Here is a 27703-nt window from a genome sequence, read left to right on the forward strand (position 1 = left end):
ATAGTCGGGGTTTCTCCATTGTGACCATCCAGGATTCTCACTTCTGACCTCAGGTGAATCACCCAGGTCGGCCTCCCAAAGTGCTGGGATTACAGGCCTGAGCTGCACACCCAGCTAATTTTTTTTTTTTTGTATTTTTTTTTTTCTGTGAGACAGAGTTTTGCTCTTGTTGCCCAGGCTGGTCTCAAACTCCTGGCCTCAAGTGATCCGCCCACCTTGGCCTCCCAAAGTGCTGGGATTACAGGTGTGAGCCACCTTGCCCAGCCTAGTTTCTATTTCTTGATTGCCAATTTTAGTTATTATCTGTTACCTTTTTATTAAGATGAGGATTTAGCCCTCCCATATTGTGCCTCCTGATAATGACACTGCTATCTTTAGTTGTTTTGTTGATTGCTTCTGTTAGGTAGCATCAACTTCTGATTTTATCTTGTATGAGCTCCTGTCCTGTCCTTTAAGTATAGTTAAACTGTTAGACTATGGATATTTACATTCTATTCTGTAACCATGTTTTAAAATATTGGTTCTTTCTAAAAGCCAAATACTAATAAAGTATCATTTCTATGATGTAAAAATATTTACTGCAGAATCAAGTCATATACTATAATTCTATTTCCTTCTCCATGGCTCATGATCCCTCTGACATTATTTATTTATTTATTTATTTATTTATTTATTTATTTATTATTTTGAGACAGAATCTTACTGTGTTGCCCAGGCTGGAGTGCAGTGGCGTGATCTTGGCTCACTGCAACCTCTGCCTCCCAGGCTCAAGGGATTCTCGTGCCTCAGCCTCCTGAGTAGCTAGGATTACAGGTGTGTGCCACCACACCTGGCTAATGTTTGTATTTGTAGTAGAGACGTGGTTTCACCATGTTGGCCAGGCTGGTCTCAAACTCCTGACTTCAAGTGATCCACCCACCTCAGCCTCCCAAAGTGCTGGGATTACAGGCGTAAGCCAGTGCGCCCAGACCCCTCTGACATTTAGAAATAGAATATTCCTAACACTGTGGTTGAAAGAAATCTGATTTTCTATACCAGTTGCTCAAAACATGACACATTTTAGTTTGCTGTTCCTTTTTGTACAGAAGCCTGCCTTCTCTCAGTGTTTTCCACACATTTTGCTGAAGTACATCTGCAAATAACCTACCCAGAAAGTGTTCACACAGGCCAGGTGTGGTGCTCACGCCTGTGATCCCAGCACTTTGGGAGGCCGAGCTGGGCGGATCACAGTCACGAGATCGAGACCACAATGGCCAACATGGTGAAACCCCCGTCTCTACTAAAAATACAAAAATCAGTCAGGCATGGTGGCGGGCGCCTGTATTCTCAGCTACTCGGGAGGCTGAGGCAGAAGAATCACTTGAACCCGGGAGGCGGAGGTTGCAGTGAGCCGAGATGCACCACTGCACTCCAGCCTGGCGACAGAGCGAGACTCCGTCTCGGAAAAATAAAATGAAAAAGTGTTTATGGGAAGTCAGTGTTTTAGTCCTGATGTGTGGTGACTTTCTTTTGCCTTCAGATTTAATGGATCCTAGGTTTAAAATGTGTAATCATTATTTGCAAGACCTTCCTCCACTGCCTTCTAGCATCCAGTATTTTTGCTATTCATTGAGCCAGTTTTGACACCTTTTTCCTGCGTAAGTGGCCACTTTTTTATTTTCTTCCTGAAATACTTGTTACATGATGGCACCAGTCCTTGTAGCTGTTCTTCTTTTTCACTATTTCCCCCTTTCTGTTTTACAGTCGGGAGGATTTCCTCAATTTCACATTGCAGCCCTTCTTTGGAGTTTGCTCTTCAGTCATTTCCAGTTTCTTAGAACTTGCTCTTACTCATTTAAAAAGTCTGATCCTGTCTTGTTTTGTGAATGTGGTATATTTTTGGATCCTCCTATTTATGTTTTTCCTGAGTACCCCCCGCCCCCCGTTATTTTGGTCCCACTCTTTTGTTCAGCAAACTTTAGTCAACTCATTTGTAACCCTGAGTTGTCTATTCACATTTAATGAGGGAATAGGACCAGAAGCTATGTGAGTGAAAAGGGAGCTAGAATTTTGGAGAATTTGTTCAGAGAATATTCCTGTGGATTTTTGTTTTCTCTAAATGTGTTTCTGGCTAGGATTGCTGCGACTTTGCTGTTTTCCATAGGTGCTACTATTAATTTCCCTCTTTTCAGTTCCACCTCCCACTCCAGCTTTCAATACCACCATTATTTCGGAAGCCAGAACCTCTCCCAGGGATATTGACTTTTATCAGCTCCAGCTCCCTCCCATAGTTTTTAATAGTACTTTTAAACCATTCTCCAAAAAAGGCAGTAACCCATAGTGAATGATGAGGCTTAACAGCATAGTCAGTTAAAAGAGAAAATAACCTTTTAGGGGTTGGGGTTGCTTTTAAATGTTTTAAGAATCAGAACAGTAATTACTTGGAAGTCTTTCAGGTACTACACTAAGAACGGATCTCACGCCACACTTGCTTTGTAACAATGTTTTTGCTCACTCCGACTCATCCAGGAGATCTGTTGGCTGCAAATGACGGTGAACTTGGAAATGGCTCATTCTCAAGAGTCAGTCACCAAAACTCAAGTCATGCAAAGAGATCTGGCTTCCACAGAAAGCTTCTGAAGATATGTGGCAATATATTTAAAACAAGCCACTAGCCCCTGAACAGGGTTAAATGGTTCTCCCTTTAAAAGAAAAACGTTTGTATAAATGTATAGTTTGCCTATGTTGGTTTAATTGTTTTCAGTGATAATTTCTTCAGTCACACTTTTATAACAGGTAGGACAGACTAGGAAAGCCCAATTATGAGTAACCCATTGCAGCAGTGCAGCTGCAACCCGCATGGGGTCATGGATGAGGACATGGATGAGGCCGGAGCCGAGGCTGGGTGACTGGGGGCCTAGTGATTCTGTTGATGGACACAGGGAAGGCTGGTTCCACACCACTGGGCTTCAACACTAACAGTTCACCAGAATCACTTAGGTACCTTTTACAAGATATTAATATCTGTGCCTTACCTAAGACCAGTTAAAACAAAATAATTTCCTAAGTAGTCTAGAAGAGAAATGAAAACAAAAAATCCGAAAAATGAGTTTTCCCTTCTCAGTTTTTGTCACATCAAGAGTTGACCAAACAGTCTTGTATCTGTAATTTAATGTTTACTGTTCCATTTTTGGATTAAAGGACTTTGCCACGTTGTTCCTGCTGCTGCCTTTCTTTTAAAAATAGTCTTACCTGTAACACATACTGTCGAGCTCTGTCTACATCTCCCGGCAAACTGAACCTTCGCATGATCATAGCATTCATTTCTGGGAACTAAGAAAAAAGAGAGAAAATCTGTTTATTTCTCTTGGGGGAAACAAGTGTTCTAACACTAGTTTGTAACAATAGGAAATAACAAGAAACAACAAAAATGTAATTAAATGTCTAGATGATGTGGGGGAGCAATAAACTGTGGCAACAAAAGCTGAGCTAAGAGACATCCACTGTCTATGCCTAGGCACTGTGGTGGTGACAGGAGGAGAGACATTAGTCCTTGTTTATTCTGATGTTTTATCCTAGTCCAACATTGAGTAAGAGAGGCAGGAGGAATAAAGTACATCTCAACAACAACATGGTTCTGGCTGGGCGTGGTGGCTCACGCCTGTAATCTCAGCACTTGGGAGGCCGAGGTGGGCGGATCACCTGCAGTCAGGAGTTTGAGACCAGCCTGGCTAACATGGTGAAACTCTGTTTCTACTAAAAATATAAAAAAATTAGCCAGGCGTGGTGGTGCACGCCTGTAATCCCAGCTACTCAGGAGGCTGAGGCAAGAGAATTGCTTGAACGCTGGAGGCGGAGGTTACAGTGAGCCGAGATTGCACCACTGTACTCCAGCTTGGGCAACAAGAGTGAAACTCCATCTCAAATAAAAAAATAAAAAACAACATGGTTGGTAAACTTGAAATCGTATCAGGATCGCCTGTACTGCTTGTGGGGCCTCTCCCCTAGTTTCTGATTGAGTAGGGGTGGAGCCTTGGCATCCATTTCTAACGGATTCCTAGGTGACACCAGTATCTCTGGTCTCTGCCAACATTTTGCGAGTCACTGGCCTAGGATGAGGATGGGAATTAGGCATTCTACTCTAAGTACTAAATTGATTACCAACTGAAAGCTATTGAGGTTTCTGAGCAGAGAGCATTACGTGCAGAGCTCTGCCTTAAGCAGTGTGTAGAGTGGATCTGAGCAGTGGTGCATGACACTGACTGCATTACTGGGATCAGCTGGGGAGGTTTTTGTGTTTTTTTTTCCTTCTGAGATGGAGTTTCGCTGTGTCACCCAGGCTGGAGTGCAATGGCACGATCTCGGCTCACTGCAACCTCCGCCTCCCTGGTTCAAGCAATTCTCTGCCTCAGCCTCCCGAGTAGCGGGGACTACAGGTGTGCACCACCACACCCGGCTAATTTTGTATTTTTAGTAGAGACAGGGTTTTGCCATATTGGCCAGGCTGGTCTCGAACTCCTGACCTCAGGTGATCTGTCCACCTCAGCCTCCCAAAGTGCTGGGATTACAGGTGTGAACCACTGCTCCTTGCCTGCGGAGGTTTAAATACAGTTGCCTAGATCCTGTTCCCAGAGATTTTGATTATATTGGCTTGGTGTTTAGTCTGGGCACCAGGATTTTCAACCCCCTCCCATCTACTCTGGTATTTTTAATGTGCAGCCAAGGTTGAGAACCATGGAACTAAAAGAGTCAGAGGTAGACAGAACAAACAGGTTACTAGAGTAGTTCATAAAAAGGACCTGAATTAACCTGATAGCAAGAAGAGGGAAAAAAAAGTAAAAATTCAATTGAAGGTAAAATCGATATTCTACAATACTTAGAAACTATCTATAACTGTCACCATTAACAGAATACAAAAGCCAGGACACCAAATCACTTCACTTCCTAGATCCGAGCTCTAGTCTTGGTTTGGCTACCAACTGCCACAGCTGAGTGATTTCCTTAGTCCCTGGGGTCTTAGGCTTCGCCTCTTCATGACCGGAAGCCCTTGAGCTCTAACAGTCTGTGGCTCCACGGAAGAGGTAAGATGTGTTTGGTTTTGGCCACGTCAGTGCTTATAGCAGTTGCCAGTTTTTCCCTGGCAGTGAACCTGAAGATGAAATAAGTTGTTGTCCTGTAACCATGACCATGGCATTAGTAATCCTAGAAGAAAAAATAGGGCATACATAGAAAAGCCTCAGCCGAGTGATCACAGACGAAGAAAGAATGTTTCTTTCAGACCAAAATATGTGTCAGAACAAAGCTCTAAACATGTAGAGACTGCTAATGTGTTTACAGAATTTATAGAGCCAGCAACTGGTTAGTTCTTATGAAAACCAGTAATTTCCTTTAGTTACTGGTGTTTTAAGAAGAAAACAAGCTACTAGAAAGAAATCAGGAAAGCCCAAATCAACTTCTGTGGTAAAAAAAAGCCAAATCAAGTAGGTTTTAGTTTTGTTTTGAGACTTGTTCTGTTGCCCAGGCTGGAATGCAGTGGTGCAATCATAGCCCACTGCAGCCTCAAACTCCTATAGGTTCAAGTGATCCTCCTGTCTCAGCCTCCCAAGTAGCTGGGACTTCAGGCATGCACCTGGCTAATTTTTTTTAATTTTTTTTTTTTTTTTTGAGATGGAGTCTCACTCTGTCTCCCAGGCTGGAGTGCAATGGCACGATCTTGGCTCACTGCAACCTCCGCCTCCGGGGTTCAAACGATTCTTCTGCCTCAGCCTCCCAAGTAGCTGGGACTACGGGGCGCATGCCACCACACCCGGCTAATTTTTTGTATTTTTAATAGAGACGGGGTTTCACCATATTAGCCAGGATGGTCTCGATCTCCTGACCTTGTGATCTGCCCACCTCGGCCTCCCAAAGTACTGGGATTACAGGCGTGAGCCACTGTGCCCGGCCAATTTTTAAATTTTTTATAGAGATGGGGTCTTGCCTTGTTGCCTGGGCTGGTGTCAAACTCCTGGCTTCACGTGATCCTCATGCCTGGGCCTCCCAGAGTGCTGGGATTATGGGTGTGAGCCACTACACACAGCCCGTTTTCGTTTTTTAATACCACATACCAATACTGGATATCTAGAAGGTTTTATCGTTAACACTAATATGATCCTCTTGTAGGCATCTGGTGACATGACCGTGTTTATGATGTACAAGCTTTTTCTACAGTACCAGCAAGTGTAGTAAGATGTGCTGACTGGGTGTTTTCACTGATGCTTTTACTATGAAAAGCACTGAGAAAGCAAAATTTGAAAAAAATATTTGCATTGAGTGACTACATCCTTCCTTCCAAACATGTCATGTGTGCAATTATAATATGCAAAACATCAAACTCTTCCCCGGGCACTCCGAGTCCCCTTCATGTGTATGTGGAAAAGAAAAGAGAAACACAGCAGGAAGAACAGTTGCCTGCAGACTTACTGACAAATAAAACTTCTGTTTGCTCAGGTGGTGTTTTTAAGAGCAGGAAAACCACCTGTGGGTAAATCAGGTTGTAGCACTGTGAAACCCATCCGTACACTAAACCGCCAGGGTGATCAGTAGATGAGTTTACCCAAGCAAAACGTGGGTCACTCTAAGGCACTAACTAGTCACCACGATAGCATAAGGCCTGTGCAGCTGGTGCAGGGGCTGGTGATGGCATTTGGAAACGTGGCTACAGCTGACATTTGGGTTTAGTGACTTAGCTAATAAGGAAGAGAAGCAGAAGAAAGGAAAGATTTGTTTTTGTTAAAAAAGATATTTGAAAAGTAATGAAGTTTCACCAGATAAAGTAAAGCACTTCCATTTTGTTCCTGAAGCTTTCAAAATCCAATTAACTTGAGGTTTTTGTTCTTAAAGAGAATATGTACACATACATACATGGGAGGATGTTGTCATCCGTGGGACTTCTCCAGAAATCCCCAAAACTCTTCTTAAATCCTCTGAACCAACTGTTACCAGGAAACCCCTTAAGAGAGATGTTAAAATAAAGGAATTCCAAAGAGAGGGGGTTTCTGTCAAGTGCTGGGTGGAGCAAACTCCAAGACAACCCACTACACCAAGTTAAAAAGGAAAAGGTGGTTTCCCAAGAATGCTTGCCCTGACCCAGTGTTCACAAATGGAAAAGCTCAAAGAGCATCTCATCAGCAAACAAAACTCACCTACCAAAGGGAAAGGATTACAGACGTCTTAGAACTACCCCACTAAGTAGGTATGTTGTTCACAATAACAAAGACATCACACAGAGATGATTCTTTGAGTATCATCAGTGCCTGGGTGGCTTAGTTACCTGTTCTGTGGGAAGGCCTGTTTGGTATCATAGCTACTAACTTCTCAGCATTACCAGTGGCAATAACACTGTGTATGATGTAATAAAATGAATACTGGTCTTAGACTTGTGCAGTTCCCTGCTGTGCCATTTACCAGATGTTTAATTTTGGCGAGGTTTGAGCATCAGTTTCTTACTTGTAGAACAGACACCATAATATCTACCACAAAGAGGAGTTGTGAGATTAGAGATAATGTATGAAAGAATCCTTTGTAAACTAAAAACACATTTTCCTTAAGTAGAGACACTGCACATTCTTATGTTATTTTGGAACTTGTTTTACCCAGAATGAATTTTAGTCCCAAAAATCTTTTGACACATTTCTTGCTAAGAATCTCTTGTTTGACAGTGTATTCCACAAAAGAGCCTAACCTTGCTGTTTTATTAGAAGGCAACTTATAAATACATATTTGGCTAACTTCTGGCCCATGTGCCACAAGACAAACATCAGTCTACTTTTGAAATGAGTCCTGTCCAGAGTCACTTCCTGCTTGGACTCCATTCTGTGTTCCCTTTTCTGAGGCTGCAATGTGCCTTTTAAACTCACTGCCTTATGGGCAGATGAGAACACTGCTGTCTGGTGAGTGTGAGTAGGTGCCTCATGACTGGGATTTCCCAGTAAAGCACACATAAAACCATGGCTCAGGGTATAGTAATCTTTCTTCTTCCTTTTGCTTGTGTTTTTTAACCAGCATTTTTCTTTCTTCCTCTTTTTTTTTTTTTTTTTTTTTGAGATGGAGTCTCACTCTGTCGCCCAGGCTGGAGTGCAGTGGTGCGATCTCGGCTCACTGCAACCTCTGCCTCCCAGGTTCAAATGATTCTCCTTCCTCGGCCTGCCGAGTAGCTGGGATTACAGGCATGCACCACCACTCCCCGCTAACTTTTGTATTTTTAGTAGAGATGGGGTTTCACTATATTGGTCAGGCTGGTGTTGAACTCCTGACCTCGTGATCCACCTGCCTTGGCCTCCCAAAGTGCTGGAATTACAGGCATGAGCCACCGTGCCCAGCCTTAACCAGGATTTTTCAATCTCTTATAGATTACTGACAGATACTATGTAGAAGAGGTCCATTTCCCCTGTCCCCCACTATATATGAAGGCAGAGGTAGCCATTACTCCTTTGTGTGTGGAGGGGAAAGTAAGTTAGTTTCTTTCTAAATATATTCAGAGTGAAACTTAAGGTTTAAAAAGGACTCAACCGATAACTTAGTATTCTGGGGTTCATAACAAGTATTTAACAATTTGAAGATTTTTACAGATACAGCAACCAAAACGTTTTCAGAGACTTCTCCAGGGAGAGGCTTTTTCCTTTTATCCTGATAATCTTAGAGCCTAGGTAAAGGAATCTTTACCAAGCTAGGTGGATTTCAGCACACTCAGTCCATCTCACTGTCCTTCACTCATGTTTACTAACAAGTATCTGAGAAGTAATGTTCGCAGTTGTACAGGTGGTAGCCAGTGCCTCATTTTTCGAATCCCTGGCATAACATCTACACGGCTCAAACGTTCCTCACTCATGCCTCAATGTACAAAAGGGGGTTTTTAGAAATTTTTGTCAAAACTGGGCACATGTATTATGCTCCTGGATTTTAAGCTGGCAAGTAAGTCTCGTTGGGAGAGAGGACCTATTCATGGTATATCTTTCACTTCTTACCTCAGCCTCCGAAGTCTGAGAGGATGGAAGCCTTGTAATAATGAGGGCAGGTGTTCCTACAAAGTGCCCTGACATCTCCATTCATAGCCCTAGCAAGTTGCCAAAGTAGCCTGGCCCAGCCACCCAGAACATCAGCCTCCCCTGGGAAGAATCATGCTGCCAATGGCTGTGCTAGATAGTGGGTGAAAGAAACCTTTCCTCTCTCCAATCAGAAACCCACCAAAAGCAAGGGCCATGGTTTCTGTATCATAGTGGAATCACTGAATTCTATGGAGGACATGATTGACCTTTGTAAATGTGAAGACAGAATGAGGAGAAATCTCTGAAAGACCAAAAGTTACTATGATATTAGACCAAAGAGCTAATGTTGAATTTCATGGCATGGTGATGAACATCTTATTGCTTTGCTACATAGCAAATTAAATACTACTAAGATGAAAATCTATTAACAAGCTGTTCCAGCGCCAACTAATGACTCACTTATTTCAAGTAACATTCAGCACAGCCACAAGCCATGTGGCCAGGGTCTAGAGGAGGCTGTGAGGATGTCTGCTTTGTCAGTCGAGGGAACATCTTTGAAGCCTCCTAAGCCTTTCATTCACATTAATGGGGACACGAGGGCAGCTGTACTGACTCCCTCACTTCTCAGTCCCTCGGTCCGGAGAAAGAAGGAACTATGTGGGTCTACTGCACTCCACTGACTTCTTGACATTTTGAGGCAATGGCCGAAGTTCTAAGGCCTCTCTCAGAGCAGCAGAGTCTCATTAAACTTCTAAAACTGGAGAATTTCTTATGCTTGGAGGCCCCTGATGCTTCCTGTGCCTTTTAAGGGGCTCTGAGGACCACCAGAGTCCAGTCCTATAATCAAGACTTGGAAACTGTTCACTTTGCCAGTGGTCAAAATATATGGAAATAATCACGATGCTACCTCAAATGCCTCTGGCACACCACAAGACACAAAGATCTTAAATAGGATCTTAGCTAATCCTCACAACCCCCCTGGGAGAAAGCTGATCTTCTCAATTTTACAGATAAGGAAACAGGCTTAGCAAGGTGAAATGACCAGCCCTAACATCTCACTCAGAGCCAGGATCAGATGCAGACCTGTGATCTCTTACCTGAATGCCTTCCCATCTATTCCGTTATGCAACCTTCCCATCAGGTGTGTCGCGGGACATCAGTTCTGTGGGGCTATCAGTGGTGTGTCAAAGGGAGTTCGTAACACTTACCTGCTGACAGGCAAACAGGACAGGACCAGTGGCTAACCCGAGCTTCAGATCAGCTGATGTTGGTTTGCCCATCTGGTCAGAACATGAGGTGAAGTCCAACACATCATCTATTAGCTGGCAAAAGGAAAAATGGGATGTAAGGAGCACCGCCATGCCAACATCGCTGCCATCGTTCCTACTATTTTGACAATTCCACACTAGGGGAGAATGCTGACTGTATCACTATGCCACCATTCTTACAAATAAAAAGCATACCAACCTGAAAAGCTATTCCTACATTTTTTCCGTACTGGTAGGCGATCTCATGCACCACTGGGTCGGGACATCCTAGAACAGAGACCTGAAACAGAAAGAGCATTCTGAGATAAGCTGCTTCCAGGCAGCAGCAAAGCAGCTGAGCCCTGACTGAAGGAATTCCTTAAAATAGGAGGTAGCGGGGCTAAATTATACACAGTCAGGAGATGCTGACATCACAGGGACACCAAGCATGTACAAAACCGCATTTCCAATCACAGAGTTTCAGCCTCAGATTGTGTTGTTAAATTCTAAGAAAATTCCCCTTCTCCAGCCCCTGCTTTCAGACAGGATAAGCAGCCTTTCCCACTGCTTAGGAAAAACGGAGCTACAGCTTGACTAATTCTGCTGGCAACATGCTAAGTAAACCTTCCTGACATGCACAAGAAACAGACCCTCATCTGTGAAATACTGACTTCTAGCACGCGGCAAGCTAGCCCAATTACTGTTGGCTTTAATAATCTCCATCAATGTGTCCCTCATTTCAGGAAGAGATACTAATGTAATCACACACAATTTCCCCATCTGTAGTCCTTTTCATCATCTTTGGGAATTTCACCTGTTTCTGAATGCAGTTATTTCTTGCTTTGTCCATAAAAATCGTCTCAAGCCTCCTGCTTCAGACACAGATATCGCTTTTTTATTATCAGAAGGAACTTCACTGGTCCCACTGTTTCCACATTTCTCTCAAAAGGAGTTACTGTATAAAAACCCTTTTCCCTCCTCTCAGTGGGGAGAAATAAGACTTCTGAAAGTCTTTTAAAACTCCAAAAGCTAGCTGGCACCGGCCACTGAAGTGCATTTCTCAGTGCCCTGCTAAGCATGTTAAGCAGGCCCAGCCACATTTTCAGAAAACAAAGCCTGGGTAAAACCAACAAGGGGGAGGGGAGAGACGGTCTGTGTTCTACCAGAGAGATGTCTCTGCTGAATTTCCATGAGAAAGCCAGCTGGAGCGCTGCACAGTTAGTTGCCTTTCTGAAAGGCTCGCAGATGCTAGGAAACCCTGTCCCCTGACCTTGGGTCCTGCCTCTGTGGCTCTCCGGTCAGGGGGTGAACTTTGCTCAGGCATCAGTGTGGTGCAGCGCTGCAGGCTCTGCTGTGAGACTGTGGGGCTGCATTTGTGCCCTTTACAAGTACCACGTGACGTTGGCATGTTACTGAACCTCTCTCGGCTTCAGCTTCCTCATCTGTACAATGTGGAAATCACAAGCACCTACCTTGTAGCGTTGCTGTGAGAAACAGACATGATGCTGCATTTAAACCCTCAGTATAGTGCCTGGCGCCTGGTTAGAACTCAATGTGTTTGCTATTATTATCTCTTTTTAGAAATAGGATGTCACTCTGTTGCCCAAGCTGGGGTGCAGTGGTGCAATCACAGCTCACTGTAACCTTGAACTCCCAGGCTCAAGGGTTCCTTCTGCCTCAGTCTCCTGAGTAGCTGGGACTACAGGCATGTGCAACCACACCCAGCTAATTTTTAATTTTTTCGTAGAGATGGAGTCTCACCATGTTGTCTAGGCTGGCCTCAAACTCCTGGGCTCTTGATCCTCCCACCTCCACCTCCCAAAGCGTTGGGATTACCACCAGGTGTGAGCCACCGCACCCTGCTGTTTGCCATTATTACGAATAATTGTCCTCCTCCTCATCCACTGGAACCAGAAATAGGAGCCTCAGCAGTGTCCATGCACCTCGGCCAACTAAAGCCAGGTCGCATAATGTCCTCAGCCTGAGAACGCTTTTTGACAACTTAATGAGGTCTGTTGACTATGTAGGGCTTGGCCATAAGTACATGGTAAAATTGCATGCACCATAAAGGGTCAGGTGGCCACGGACTTGAGTGAAGAGTAAGCTCATAACTGCTTTCAACAGCAAACCCCTTCCCGTGAGCAGGCACTGACCTCTGGGCAGTCAGGGAGGGCTCCTTTTTTCAACTAAAGAGTCTGGGAGACCACATGGGGGACAATTCAGAAACTTCTGAGAGAAGCTAAGATCAGCTTGGCTCAAAGGAGGGCATGGCAAGATCTGGGCAGCCTGGGATGTGCTAAACTCAGGCCAGAATGATACTGGGAACCAAGATATTCCTAGATAGAAATCACTGAGAGTGAAGCAGTCTCCTGTAGTGAGATTAATGCTGTTTCCTCGACACAAAGCCATAGAGAATATAATCTTTCTTCCTGGAAAGTGAAAGATTTTCTAAAAATCTATTTCTTTTTTTTGGAGACGGAGTCTCTGTCACTCAGGCTGGACTGCAGTGGCACGATCTGGGCTCACTGTAATCTCCACCTCCCAGGTTCAAGCGATTCTCCTGCCTCAGCCTCCGTGCGCCACCACGCCCAGATAATTTTTGTATTTTTAGTAGAGACGGGGTTTCACTAAGTTGGCCAGGCTGGTCTCAAACTCCTGACCTCAGGTGATCTGCCTGACTCAGCCTCCCAAAGTGCTGGGATTACAGGCGTGAGCCACCACGCCCAGCCTAAACATCTGTTCGTGAACATTTTAATGGAGTAAAATGTGTGGAGCACATATGATGAGTACTTTGTATGATTTGAGCTAAACCTCACAATATCCCACAAATATGGATTATGTGGTTGGTGATGATAAAAGCTAACAATTCCTGAGCATCCACTATGTGCCAGGCACTGTTCTGAGAATTCTCACCTTTTAAGTCACTTATGAGGTTCGAGAAACTGAGGCACAGACGGTCCCAGGCATTACATGGCTCTGACACGCTGGAACCTGAATTTCATCCCAGACGGTCTGGCTCTAGGTAGTTTTCTTCATCACTTTGCTGTGCTGCTTCTATGCTGGGCAATAAAATGGAACCTCCAAGAGGTCAAGGAATGTGTCCAAGTAAGCACAAAGCTGCAGTCTGTCTGCACTGTCCCCTCTATGCCCACACATGCTGACATAGAGGTTATTTAGTGGGCAGCTTCTGCCTGACACATGGCGAAGGGACATTACTGCTCAGATTTCAACTATCCCCGATTTCCCTGGGGTAGCATAAAGACCATGCCAGAGTCCTGCTTCCCTATCCCAGGTCAGGACTGTCTGGATCTGTGGCAGGAAAACAGAAAACAACTGCCACAAATTAGACACAACATGGCACAACATACAAGAAGGCAAAGAGGTGCACAGCCTTGCGCTCAGCATCAGAGAGATGCCTCACATCTTTCCGGAAATGGGTGGAGCATGAAGAATGATTAAGTCAAAGAAAGTGGAGCTCGACTGACTGTTTTGTTTGAAGCAGATGCTGCAGCCAGGCTGTGTTGTGCATATGCACTTCTTTCTGGGGAACGTTCACACCTTGCATCACATCCTTACAAGCCTCGTCTCAACGAGACTGGGAAGGGCTGGGTACAGTGGCTCACGCCTGTAATCCCAGCTACTTGGGAGGCTGAGGCAGGAGAATTGCTTGAACCTGGGAGGTGGAGGTTGCAGTGAGCCGAGATCATGCCACTGCACTCCAGCCTGGGTGACAGAGTGAGACTCCGATAAATATATAAATAAATAAATGGCCCTTAAGCATCTGAAAAATGTTTCACTCACTCAGAAAGGAGAGATGTAAATTAAAACTCCACTGCAATACATTCTCCTCTACTGGACTAGCAAAAACTCAAAAGTGTAATGGCACATTCAGTTAGTAAGGCTGTGGGAAAAGAGGTTCTGAAAAGCTGCTGGTGGAAACACATCTGGTACAGACCCAACAGAGGGAAATGTGGTGGTGCCTAACAAAACCGTATGTGCAATTACCCCTAAATTCACCCTGCAGGCACTCCTCTCACAACACAAAAATAGGTTTATGCAAGGCCAGCCCTTGCAGTTGTGTTTGTAATTGCAAAACTGGAAACCTAAATGCCCATGCATAGAAGATTGGTTGAACAAACCATGCTATGTTCACACAATGGGATCTGATAAAGAGGCTTTAAAAATTTTTTTAAATTAATTATTTATTATTATTAATTTTTTTGAGATGTGAGTCTCACTCTGTCGCCCACGCTGGAGTACAGTGATGTGATCTCGGCTCACTGCAACCTCCACCTCCCGGGTTCAAGCTATTCTTGTGCCTCAGCCTCCCAAGTAGTTGGGATTACAGGCATATACCACCACACCTGGCCAATTTTTGTACTTTTAGTAGAGACGGGGTTTCACCATGTTGGCCGGGCTGGTCTTGAACTCTGGCCTCAAGTGATCTGCCTGCTTTGGCCTCCCGAAGTGCTGGGATTACAGGTGCGTGCCACCACGCCCAGCTAATTTTTGTATTCTTAGTAGAGAAGGGGTTTCACCATGTTGGCCAGGCTGCTCTTGAACTCCTGACCTCATGATTTGGCCACCTCAGCCTCCCAAAGTGCTGGGATTACAAGCGTGAGTCATCATGCCCAGCCCTGATACAGTGGTTTTAAAAATGAGGAAGATCCTACAAACCAATGTGGAATCATTTTCCTAATAAACTGTTAAGAAATGCAAAGTAAAGCAGAGTAGTCTAGGGTACTACCTCTTGCTGTAAGAAAGAAGGGAAGATTGAGCATACTTGTGTCTGCTTGTTTGTGCAAAATGAAACCCAGGAAGGAGGAACCAAAAACGAACAAGACTGCTTACCTACAAGCGGGCAGGGGAAGAGAACAGGGCAAAAGGGAGAGTTACTGTATGGCACAGTTCTGACTTTTGGAGCTAATTTTCTTTTTTTTTTTTTTTTTAGACAGGGTCTCACTCTGTTGCCAGGCTAGAGTGCAGTGGTGTGATCATGGCTCACTGCAGCCTCAACCTCCCAGGGCTCAGGTGATCCTCCCACCTCAGCCTCCCAGGTAGCTGGGACTACAGGTGTGCACTACCCACGCCCAGCTAATTTTTGTATTCCTGTAGAGAGAGGTTTCACCATGTTGCCCAGGCTGGTCTCAAACTCCTGGGCTCAAGCAATCCGTCTGCCTTGGCCTCCCAAAGTGCTAGGATTACAGGCATGAGCCACTGTGCCCAGCCACATTGTTTCAAACATTCAAAACAACAGCAACAATAACAAAACACTCAAAACCAAAACACGAAATCAGCAAGAATGAAAGGGAATCCCTAAAATGGAATAAAAATGAACCCAACTATTAACCCATTTATGCTGGAGGTTGCAAATTTTTTTGTGTGAAAAATTAGACTTTGGTAATGACATTGAGCAGTAGGATAGAAATAACTCCACAAGCTTAGCGTTCCAATAATGGAACACCAGCATAAATGGGTTAATATATTCCAAATAATAACATAACCACACTGATCCATACAGAAAGGTAACTTTGAACAGTACTTTGATTCTATTATCCTCAGGCCCAAGACAAAAGGAATGATAAACAAATACTGAAGTCTAGCTACTGGGTTCGCTTTTCACAGAGAGATGAGTCATGAATTTGGAAACTCCTATGGTATATTCTTGGATTGTGCAAATAAATACACCGTGGAGAATAGGAGCCAGGTCTCTCACTGTTTGGGAAGTGAGTTACAAATATGGAAAGATGGAATCCTGGAATAAACCACAAATCCTGTGGTGTTAGATGGATTTAGAACTGTTTGATACCTCATGGTTTTGAATAAGTACAGATGGGTACAGAAAGATATACCTGTATCTACCTACATTACATATAATACATACATGTATTTCCTAGCTCTGTCCATTGGGTGGGTCTAGAAACGATGACACCCAGTACTCAAATTCTGGTTTCTTAACACCATTTTCCACCAAAAGGAATGTGGGTTCCTTGGAGAACAGTGAATAACAGGGCTGAATATCTCCTGCCAGAAATGGGGTGCTGAAAAAACGAGAGGAGGACACAGAACCAGATTAAAGGGCCTCCCCCATGGGCCATACGTTGGATAATTATTGAAATAAATAATGACAGTGTTATAATCTACAGAATAAAATAAGATGGCTGGGCGTAGTGACTCATGCCTGTAATCCCAGCGCTTTGGGAGGCCAAGGTGGTGATCACTTGAGGCCAGGAGTTTGAGATCAGCCTGGGTAACATGGCAAAACCCCGTCTCTACTAAAAATACAAAAAGTCAGCTGGGTATGGTGGCGGGCGCATGTAATCCCAGCTACTCGGGAGGCTGAGGTGGAGGATCATCTGAGCCCAGGAGGTGAAGGTTGCAGTGAACCGAGATTGTGCCACTGCACTCCAGCATGGGCAACAGAGTGACACCCTATCTCAAAAAAAAAAAAAAAAAAATACAGAATAAAATCAGAATCCAAGAGAGCCCATAAATTTAGAGCTTCCTTACAATGGAATACCAACTCTCCACCTCTTTTGAGAATGAAATAATAATAATAATTTAAAAAAAATAAAATACCAACTGTCTTGTAAAGAGTGATATAGAAGAAATGATGAAAATAGAAAAACAGCCATTTGACAACCATCAGAATAATCTTTACATAATCTGAAAATACTTCACCCAAAATAGGTTAAAATAGTAATTTTAGATTGAAGAAACCTGGCAGATGGTATCTTTTTTTTTTCTTTTTTTGAGATGGAGTTTCACTCTTGTTGACCAGGCCGGAGTGCAATGGTGCAATCTCAGCTCACTGCAACCTCCGCCTCCCGGGTTCAAGCAATTCTCCTGCATCACCCTCCTGAGTAGCTGGGACTACAGGCATGTGCCACCATGCCCGGCTAATTTTTGTATTTTTAGTAGAGAAGGGGTTTCACCATGTTGGCCAGGCTTGTCTCGAACTCTTGACCTCAGGTAATCCATTTGCCTCGGCCTCCCAAAGTGCTGGGATTACAGGTGCCCGCCACCATGCCCAGCTAATTTTTTATATTTTTAGTAGAGACAGGGTTTCACCATGTTGGCCAGGCTGGTCTTGAATTCTTAACCTCACGTGATCTGCCCACCTCAGCCTCCCAAATTGCTGGGATTACAGGCATGAGCCACGGCACCCGGCCCCACAGTATCCTAATCAAGTGATCCAGGCACACATCACCGGTAGCAGGACAGAGAGACAGCACGTGCCTCCTGGTGTGAGGAGCTGAGGACGGCACCGCTCTTGTGGTATTCTTGACAAACATTCATAACCTGGATCGAATCTTGAGAAATATCAGAGAAGCCCCACTGAGAGGCTCAACAACATAACTGGCCTGCACTCTTCCAAATACCAAGGTAAATGAGAGGCAAAGAAATACTGTTGTAGATGACAAGAGACTACAGAGTCATGACCACTAAATGCAACGTGAGATCCTGGACTGGATGCTGGAACAGAAAAGTACGTTTTCCCTTTTGTTATAACAGTTCACAAGTGGCAAGATCTGAATGAGGCCTAGAGATAGATACGAATATTGTAAAAAAAGAGGCCAGGTGTGGCATGTGGTGGTGAGCGCCTGTAATCCCAGTTACCCGGGAGGCTGAGGTGGGAGAATCACTTGAACCTGGGAGGTGGAGGTTGCAGTGAGGTGAGACTGTGCCACTGCACTCCAGCCTGGTCAACAGAGCAAGACTCTGTCTCAAAAAAATGAATTAAATAAAAAAGGGTGTTCTGCTAACGTTACCCACAATATGCAATTCCGTAGTGGTACCGAAGGCTTTGAAAATCAAGTAATAGGAAGACAGCCCATTAATTCCAGGCCACAAGCAGCCCTGGAGAGAACAGAAATTCAGGAGAAAAAAAAAAGAGAGAGAGACAGAAAAGGCAGGATTACCATACTCAGCTCTGGGTTCAAGTCCCGGCTCAGCTGCTGTCTGGCTGCACAACAACTGGACAGACCCCCTGACCTCTCAGGTCTCATTCCCACCAGATTTTCTGGGGAACAAGCCACAGTCTTCATTACTAAACTACAAAATGTATTTTGCATGAGTATGTATGTAAATAAATAAGTCATCTTTTGATAATAACATGAATTCTGTTTTGTTGTTTGTTTGTTTTTGTTTTTTTGAGAGAGAGTCTCGCTCTGTTGCCCAGGCTGGAATGCAGTGGAGTGATTTTGGCTCACTGCAACCTCCACCTCTCGGGTTCAAGCGATTTTCCTGCCTCAGCTTCCCAAGTAGCTGGGATTACAGGTGTGCACCACCACGCCCAGCTAATTTTTGTATTTTTAGTAGAGATGGGGTTTTGCCATGTTGGCCGGGCTAGTCTTGAAATCCTGGACTAAAGTGATCCACTCGCCATGGCCTCCTTAAGTGTTGGGCTTACAGGTGTGAGCCACCGTGCCTGGCCTAAAATGGATTCTATTTTAGTATCAGTCAATCACAAAACAATCCCCATAGACAGCCCTCTCTTAGATGCTAATATTATTTTCACTAAAAAAAGGAGGGGAGACAAAAAAATCGCATCCTTAGTAGAATGCAGCTTGTAAGTTTCCCTCCAACTCTCAATACATTTTGCAATCCTGTTAGTTCTTCTTCTGTAATAATTCTGCTCTTTCAGTTCTCCTCCTCCCCTCTTTTTGGTGTGTCTAATTTGCTTTGTATGCATTTCTTTGGCGCTCGCATGGCTTTGCATTTTAAATACCAAGAGTACATAAAAATAGCCATTTTGAATCCATAACACCTCTGGAATATTTCCACCCATAGGCACTTAAATATAGAAACTTTTATTCAAATAGCTCACACTATGATTTTGCTTTATTATTCTAAGAGCTCTGGAGTTTAGGAATAAATCACATGAAAAGGAGGTAGTGCTGGGATGATGCCAGCATGCCCCCTAGTGGGCAGTATGAAACATTTCATTTTTAATAAGGGTCCAGCCACGTTAACATGTTCACTGTTCAGTTGCTAATCTTTGAAGAATGAATTGCATATCTTTATAAAAGAATTCCTGTGCATTATCTTTGGCTTCTTAAGCAGAGAACGGTGAGCACGAGGAAACCTCTCTATCACGACTCAGGTCCATTTCTTTGGATCATCTGTAAGATTCCATCACTGAGTGAATTTCTGTGCTAGCTCCGATTTGGTGCCGCCCCCTGTGCCTGTGGGATGTCCGCGTGGTGCAGACAGTAAGTCTTGGTGTTTCCAGTTCCAACAGTCTCACTACTACTAATGCTTCTAAGACTTTATTTTTTAAATATTATTTTTAAGTAGAGAGGGGATCTTGTTATATTGCCTAGGTTGGTCTTGAACTTCTGGTCTCAAGCAAACTTTCCACCTCAGTCTCCCTAAATGCTGGGATTACAGGTGTGAGCCACCTCGCCTGGCCATGCTAATGCTTCTAAGTTTGTAGTCTCAAACTTGTGAAATTACCAATGGGCCTCACTTAACACATCCTCTTAAGGATAAATATTAATAAGTAATATTAAGGCATCCTAATGTGTTAAGAGGAGGGATCCTGACCTTCAGGGAGATTTGGGCCATCAAGGGCACGATAATATATAAAGGATTACTGTAAAAGTGTTAGAACACCCATTTAAAATAGGCTATTCTCTTATTTAGCATCTTGTGTCTGTACTTTCTTCCATCTCACTTAAAAAAAAAAAAAGACCCACATAATTTCTTGGAAATAAAACATAATAGCCCTTTTAATAAAAGACAAAAGTGGTCGAGACTGTGGCTGGCATGTTCTACACAATTCACATTCCTTAAAGTTTCCATTAAGTCTTTTTAGGAAGAAAAGATTGTCCTCATTCGTTTCTGGCTTGCAATTATACATTTCTTGACACTTTTCAAAACAGAGACACTAACAGCAAGAGACTTTTTCACCTGAGAGGTCTGAGCAAAAGCTCTCTTTACCTGTTAATTATCTTAGGAGTCTATCGTGGCAGCAATTGACATGCGACCCTTACAGGTCTTCCTTATTTTGTGGCTGTAATCACATGGGAAGGTCATTTGTCCAGGTTTTGTCTCTGTGTATCTGTCAGGCTTAGAGATGGGCAGAGAAACAATTCTATGGAGAGACTGTTTCTCATTCTTGGACTAACAATGAATACCACATATTTGTCTACAGATTAAAGGCATTACTCATTAAAAAAAAAAAAATGTATACAAGTATATACACAGTGGAGGGAAGGCCAGGGAGAAAGCAAGGGGAGAAACAGTTATGGCTTATACTCACTTTGTACTCTGAAGAAATACGACTTGTTTATATTTCATGTAAAATATTAGAAGGATTGGCCAGGCGCGATGGCTCATGCCTATAATCCCAGCACTCTGCGGGGCCAAGGTAGGCGGATCACTAGAGGCCAGGAGTTTGAGACCAGCCCGGCCAACATGGCAAAATCCCAACCCTACAAAAAATACAAAAATTAGCCAGGCGTGATGGTGCACACCTGTGGTCCCAGCTACTAGGGAAGCTGAGGCAGGACAATTGCCTGAACCTGAGAGGTGGAGGTTGCAGTGAGCCAAGATCACACCACTGCTTTATAGCCTGGGCCACATGGCAAGACTCTGTCTCCAAAAAAAAAAAAAAAAAGTATATACAATGCTAGTACAATCTAATAGATATATTTTCCTGGGTAAATATTATATTAAAGAACACAGCACTTCATTTTTAAAAGGTAAAGTGTCAGAAAGTGTGTGTGTGACATCAATCATTAGAGAAATTACGGTAAATTGTTCAAAATGATACACAGTTTGGCAATCAGATTGGAGAAGGTGCAGGAAAGCTTATTTTGATTCAGTTCTTGGGAAGAAAAGATGAAAAGTTAACACCTGCATATCAAAAGAAGATAGCAAAAATGAAAACACAGCAGAAGTCCTCTACTGTTTGGGGATGTCATTCTTTTCCTCCTTAACCTCTTGGGATTTTTGGATACTATTTTAAGATTCTTCACTGAAATATTTTCTAGGGGAATTAGCTCCCAAAACAGAGCTATGAGGCTTTAACTTGAAGAAAGACAGAACGTACATACTGCTTTACAACTGTTAGCTATCAGGCTGGCAGTCTTCTTGAAGGTCTTCTCAAGGTAGTGTGCAAATCTTTCATTCTCATTTTCTTTTGACCCAAGCTGAAGAAATTCACCTGTAAAGAAGGAAAAGAGTCATTTGAGAGGTGGTTTTATTGCCTAGCTACACACCAGGACTGAATAACAAAGAAGAAAAATCAGAATCAACGTACCACGCACCAAATCTTCAATAACTTGGGTTAAAATAGATATAACAGTTGTATTTCCAATTCGTGCCAGAGCTATAGATGCTGCAGAAAGAATTAAATCTCCAGCAAGAACAGCCTAGAAAAAGACAGGGGGAAAACAAAACGTTCAGAAAATTTATCAGAGCAGTAGAGCCAATGATGAACCTGACTGGAAGGAAGCTTTGTGGAAGTGGGGGCTCATCTTGGATGCAGGTGTTTTTACCTTCCTCTTCCTCAACAGGAGTCCGTAACAATCAGCTACAGATTTGGACAGTGTTTGAACTGGATTGGCTCTCAGAGATGACCATGTCACTCTTCCCAGTTCGTAACAATCGGTTACAGATTTGGGACAGTACTTGAATTGGACTGGCTCTCAGAGATGACCATGTCCACCTCCCCAGTTGACAGTTGAAGAAATCAATGCCTGGAGAGGGAGAGCAGTTTCACCCACCAGCCCCACCAAAATGCAGCTGCCTTCAGTTTCACTACACTGGATGTTCACTCTTCCCTTATGCCTTTCCACTTACTGTTCCTTCTGCTCAAAAAGTTCTGCCCCCTTCTTCACTGAGTGGACTTATTTGCATAATTAGTTCAGATGCCACCTCTAAGAAGTCCCCCCCGATCCCTAAGTCTGGTCAGATGCCTCCCTTTTGTGTGAGTACAACACCCGTGCATGCTGTGACCATCACATCTTGCATACCAGTCAGTGATGCTCTAGTCTCTATGCTCCCAGATCAACGGGGAGGGTGGGGTGGAGGGGGAGCTCGGATTAGGAATCACCTCAGCTAGTACTGAGCACACCCCAGAGCATGGCACGAAAGAAACATGTTATTTTCAATGAAAATCAAACCAAAGAATTTTGGCTCCAAGTGAAATGCTTTTTGTACTATGTGACACTGCCCCTCATTCCCAGACAAAAAAAAAAATTTTTTTCCATTGAACACTAAGCAATCAACATCTTTCCAATCTTCTTTAGACTGTGATGGATGTCTACACTGTATTAGTGACTAGTTATAAATTACTGCATAAATAGTTGAATTATATGCTATAATCAAATACGCTCTATGTATATTAATTTGCATATTCAAAAATATATATGTTATATTCTTTTTTTTTTTTTTGAGAAAGAGTCTTGCTCTGTTGCCCAGGCTGAAGTACAGTGGCACGATCTCAGCTCACTGCAGACTCTGCCTCCTGGGTTCAGGCGATCCTTCCACCTCAGCCTCATGATTAGCTGGGACTATAGGCGTACACCACCACGCCCAGGTAATTTTTGTATTTCGACTAGAGATGGGGTTTTACCATGTTGGCCAGGCTGGTCTCGAACTCCTGGCCTCAAGCGATCCAACTGCCTTGGCCTCCCAAAGTGCTAGGATTCCAGGCGTGAGCCACCATGCCCGGCCGTAAGTGTTATATTCTGTAGTAATTAGTCATAAAGGCTAGAGTTCATAGAATTTTCAACACAACTATTTTAGGTACTTATCGTCTTAGTTCTTTGGTATCTAAAATAGTGATGTCCAGTGTGTTTACCAATTAATCACCACTTTATATAATATACATATTATGTAAGATATCCTGATGTAAGTATATGCTTATAAAGTCATTTTACAAATTATGATATATAGGTACCCATTCATATTCTCCCACCCAGCCCCTACATCATTAGCACCTCAGGGCTCAGGATCCATTGGCTTTTACTTCTTTCTTCTCCTGGCTGAGGGGATCCTAGAGACCAAAAGGTCCAGCATATGACATGGAAGCCACAGGACTGTGGACAGCCAGGGGTGGGAGTTAAAGGAAAGAAGAGATAGGAAGCCCAGGCCAGGCCTAACAAGGGCTCACCGAGAGGGCACAGTGTGTGTGGGTTTTTGTACCAGTAACACAGCATTTGTGGGTCAGAGGCAGAAACAGGGAGGAACTGGCAAGTAGCCCTGTGCTAAGCAGATGGCCGTCAGAACTGAAAGAGGCAGGTGAGAGCAGCCTATGTATCCTTGGCCTGCCCTCAGAAAGAGGCCCCTAATGGCAGAGGCAGACACACAGAGGCTAGCCAAGGTGGAGACCATCATTTGTTCTCTTGATCCTCTTCCCCAACCCAAGGTTCCAAATAAGGCTTTAGGACTGGCCCTGCCTGAAAACAGACACAGCTGATTGCAGGGACGGGTTATAGAGTTACCCACGTCCTCTCCAAATCAAAACGCCATCTGCTAAAAAAGCCAACATTCTGATGTATAGAATTTAGTCAACAGGACGTAAAACCTTTCCATCTAAAATTTGAAATAAAAGGCATATAAATGAAATTGCAGGACTCGATTTCAAAACAAAGTCATTTATGTTCAAATAACACCAGCATGTGAAGATAATAATAAACATATGTGTGTGTGTGTGTGTGTGTGTGTGTGTATATCTTCTTTTAACACGGAGAATAGGAATGAACCAGGAATACCATAAATCTGTGAGAGAAAAGGAGGTGAAGGTGGGGTAGTTCTGTTTGCACAAACTTTTTTTTTTGAAATGCAGTCTCATTCTGTTGCCCAGGCTGGAGTGCAGTGGTGCAATCTTGGCTCACTGCAACCTCTTTCTCCCAGGTTCAAGTGATTCTCCCGCCTAAGCCTCCTGAGTAGCTGGGATTACAGGCGCATGCTGGCTAAATTTTTTTGTTTTTTCAGTAGTGACGGGGTTTCGCCCTGTTGGCCAGGCTGGTCTCAAACTCCTGACCTCAGGTGATCTGCCCGCCTCAGCCTCCCAAAGTGCTGGGATTACAGGCGTGAGCCATTGTGCCTGGACTGCACAAACTTTCTGTTTGCTCTTCAGTGGAGGCACGTGTGTGGTGATGGTGATGGATGCCTGTGCATTTTCATTCTCATCTGTTCAACTTTATTCTCATCCTTTAACCCAGAATCTACGCATCCTTAAACCAAAGTCCCTGTTTCCCATATTCCCAATGCTAATAATATAGAAATATGCTTTAATATATACATATACGAACTAAATCCAATGACAGAACTTCTATTTCAAAAGACAGGATTTTCATGGTAGAACAGTATCTCTCTGAGGTTTCTTTTTCCTTTTTTTTTAGTTTTGTTTGCTTTGACATTTATATGCAGCACTCAAACAAATGTTTAAAAAATTAAACTGAATCTGGGTAATCTAAGCCCAAAAGTAAAATGTTTGATTCCTCATGAAATACACCTTTTGGATACCCACAAAAATCCCTTTCCTCATAACCAAAGGAATTCTATTAGAAATACTAAGTTTATTTTTCCACGGTATTTTTTATTATTTATTTATCAAATATCTGTATATAGACAAGACATGAATACTTTTTTGAAATTCAGAAGACCACATTACATTTGAGCAAACGTATTTTTAATGAGACAAATCTGAGAAACAAACGCGGTCCAAAAAGCGTGTGATTCAGTAAGAGAGATTTAAAAAAAAAACAAAAAAAAACATACCTTCTTTTCACCCCAGATCTTATTAACTGTGTGTTTTCCTCTTCGAGAACTTGCATCATCAATAACGTCATCGTGAACCAGACTAGCAGTGTGGATCATTTCTGCAATTAAGGCTATGGTGCGCTGGCTGGCTTGCACATGTCTAATTAACAGAAAGCAATGCTTTTTTAACAGACGCCGCCTAGAACCTTCTCAGCAATCAGCTTGTGAAAACTGGACATCGGATCTAGGATAAAGAATGTTATTTCTCTAAGAGAAACAGTATAAAAACTCTGGCTTCATGATAGAGCCATTTCTATACATATACAAACGTATGAGAAACCCTGCCACAACTACATTTTATGAATTCCGCATTAAAGAAGTAGAAATTGTACAGCTAACCAAAAATGCAGTAAATGATCAGAAGTCTGGCTGATCTTATTGGGCTGAAGAATCATCTGTATGACAGTGTTCTTGGTCAGATGTTTAAGTTTGTAAGTTTACAATTAAATTTTGGGGTGGATAGGGAAGAGAGGCGAGAAGCATTTTAAAATTTTAAAAAGTATTTTAAAGACTCAACTGTCTCAATGTTCAAGCTTTTAAACTTTTTTTTTTTTTTTTTTTTTTTTTTTTTTTTTTGAGACAGGGTCTCGCTCTGTTGCTGAGGCTGGAGCGCAGTGGTGCCATCCTGGCTCACCACAACCTTCGCCTCCCAGGTTCAAGTGATTCTCCCACCTCAGCCTCCACGAGTAGCTGGGACTATAGGTACACACCACCCCACACAGCTAAATTTTATATTTTTAGTATAAAATTGGGGTTTCACCACGTTTCACCACGTTGGCCAGGCTGGTCTCGCACTCCTGACCTCGAGTGATCCGCCCGCCTTGGCCTCCCAAAGTGCAGATTACAGGCCTAGTAATTACAGGCCACGGATTACCGCGGCCCGCATAGTAATGTCTTCAATTAAACATTTAGTATGACAATCTCAGTAATCAACAGAAGATGTTTGTAAAACTTTCTTCCAACTCACATTTAACCTTCTCATTAGAAATTTAAACTTTTATTTCCCAAATTTAACGCAAACTATAGGATAAGTAGGCTCAAGAAGATAGTATGCAGATATGAATTTTACAGTTCAGAGGGAATGTCCCCCATTTTACTTCAATCATTATTACCACCATCATCTATGGAAATTTTTATTTTTATTATTTATTTATGTATTTATTTATTTTTTGAGACAGAGTCTTGCTCTGTCACCCAGGCGCCCAGGCTGTGGAGTGCAGTGGCGTGATCTTGGCTCACTGCAAGCTCCGCCTCCCAGGTTCACGCCATTCTCCTGCCTCAGCCTCCCGAGTAGCTGGGACTACAGGCGCCCGCCACCACGCCTGGCTAATTTTTTGTATTTTTAATAGGGGCAGGGTTTCACTGTGTTAGCCAGGATGGTCTTGATCTCCTGACCTTGTGATCCGCCCGCTTCGGCCTCCCAAAGTGCTGGGATTACAGGTGTGAGCCACCGCGCCCGGCCATCTGTGGGAATTTTTAAAAACTAAATTTCAAGAAAATCAAACTGGGGAAATAACCATTTGGAACCTAAAACATATGCCTGATTTAAACACGCACTAACCAAATGTTGCACTTACTCCAAATGCTTATTTTCAAATATCATCAGGTTACATCTTACAGGGGAAAGAAGGGGGAGGGATTCTGAAATATGACTTTTTATTTAAAAATCGAATCTGAACATCTGCACAAGGTAATGCTCATTCCAATTCCTCAGACCCGGCAGAAAGCAATGAAAAATGAAGTATAATTACATAAAAGTGCTGGAATTTAACGATTGACACTAAATCAGCATGAGAAAAGCTTTCGATCTTGCTTTACATATAATTTTACAATATGATGTCATGCTGGCTCCTCTTATCAGCAGCCCTGGAACTAAACCCTAGACCCTTCCAACTGCTCTCAGCCTGGAAATCGTGTCTACAGTGCTACTCATTCTTTTCTTTTTTTTTTTTTTTTTTTTGAGATAGAGCTTCGCTCTTATTGTCCAGGCTGGAGTGCAATGGTATGATCTCGGCTTACTACAACCTCTGCCTCCCGGGTTCAAACCATTCTCCTGCCTTAGCCTCCCGAGTAGCTTGCATTACAGGCGCATACCACCACACCCAGCTAATGTTTATATTTTTCGTAGAGACAGGGATTCACCATGTTGACGAGGCTGGTCTTGAATTCCTGAAGTCAGGTGATCCATCCATCTCGGCTTCCCGAAGTGCTGGGATTACAGGTGTGAGCCACCTCGCCTGGCCTCATTCTTTATTAATATTTCAGTTACAACTTCTTAATATGTCTAGATCACAACAGATTCTTCCAAGGGGGAAGTATTAAAACAAAAGCAGTGGAGGGTAGGGACAAATTAGCATATAAAAACCACTTTCCGTAGTCTAGGCACAGTTACAGGCTCCTGCCTGTAATCCCAGCACTCTGGAAGGCTGAGGCGGGCAGATCCCTTGAGGTCAGGAGTTCGAGACCAGCCTAGACAACATGGCGAAACTCCGTCTCTACTTAAAATACAAAGATTAGCTGGGCATTAGTGGTGTGCATCTGTAATCCCAGCTACTTGAGAGGCTGATGCAGGAGAATCACTTGAGCTGGGAGGCGGAGGTTGAAGTGAGCTGAGATTACGCCACTGCACTGCACTCCAGCCTGGGTGACAGAGACTCCGTCTCAAAAAAA

General features: G+C 43.3%; 1 protein-coding gene across 5 annotated transcripts in view; it reads right to left on the bottom strand.

The window, feature by feature from the left end:
- Positions 1–1927: 1927 nt before the first annotated feature.
- The window catches only part of PDSS1 (decaprenyl diphosphate synthase subunit 1), a 47818-nt gene continuing 22042 nt past the window's right edge, over positions 1928–27703 (bottom strand). Inside the window, exons 6-12 of one of the 5 annotated variants that reach the window (XM_017852999.1) lie at positions 24992–25133; positions 21522–21633; positions 21316–21425; positions 10473–10553; positions 10214–10327; positions 3232–3312; positions 1928–2681 (exon numbers count right to left, since the gene is read on the bottom strand). In XM_017852999.1, the coding sequence (XP_017708488.1) occupies positions 2577–2681; positions 3232–3312; positions 10214–10327; positions 10473–10553; positions 21316–21425; positions 21522–21633; positions 24992–25133 (745 nt within the window). In that variant the 3' untranslated portion in view covers positions 1928–2576. Of the gene's footprint in view, positions 2682–3231; positions 3313–10213; positions 10328–10472; positions 10554–13165; positions 13312–17998; positions 18113–21311; positions 21426–21521; positions 21634–24991; positions 25134–27703 lie in introns of those variants that run through there. The other 4 variants (XR_001881646.1, XR_001881648.1, XR_001881647.1 and 1 more) reach the window with 4 other exon arrangements.

The sequence above is a fragment of the Rhinopithecus bieti genome, unplaced genomic scaffold (genome assembly GCF_001698545.2).
Source record: "Rhinopithecus bieti isolate Rb0 unplaced genomic scaffold, ASM169854v2 scaffold_36166, whole genome shotgun sequence".
In the NCBI taxonomy this organism is placed as follows: Eukaryota; Metazoa; Chordata; class Mammalia; order Primates; family Cercopithecidae; genus Rhinopithecus; species Rhinopithecus bieti.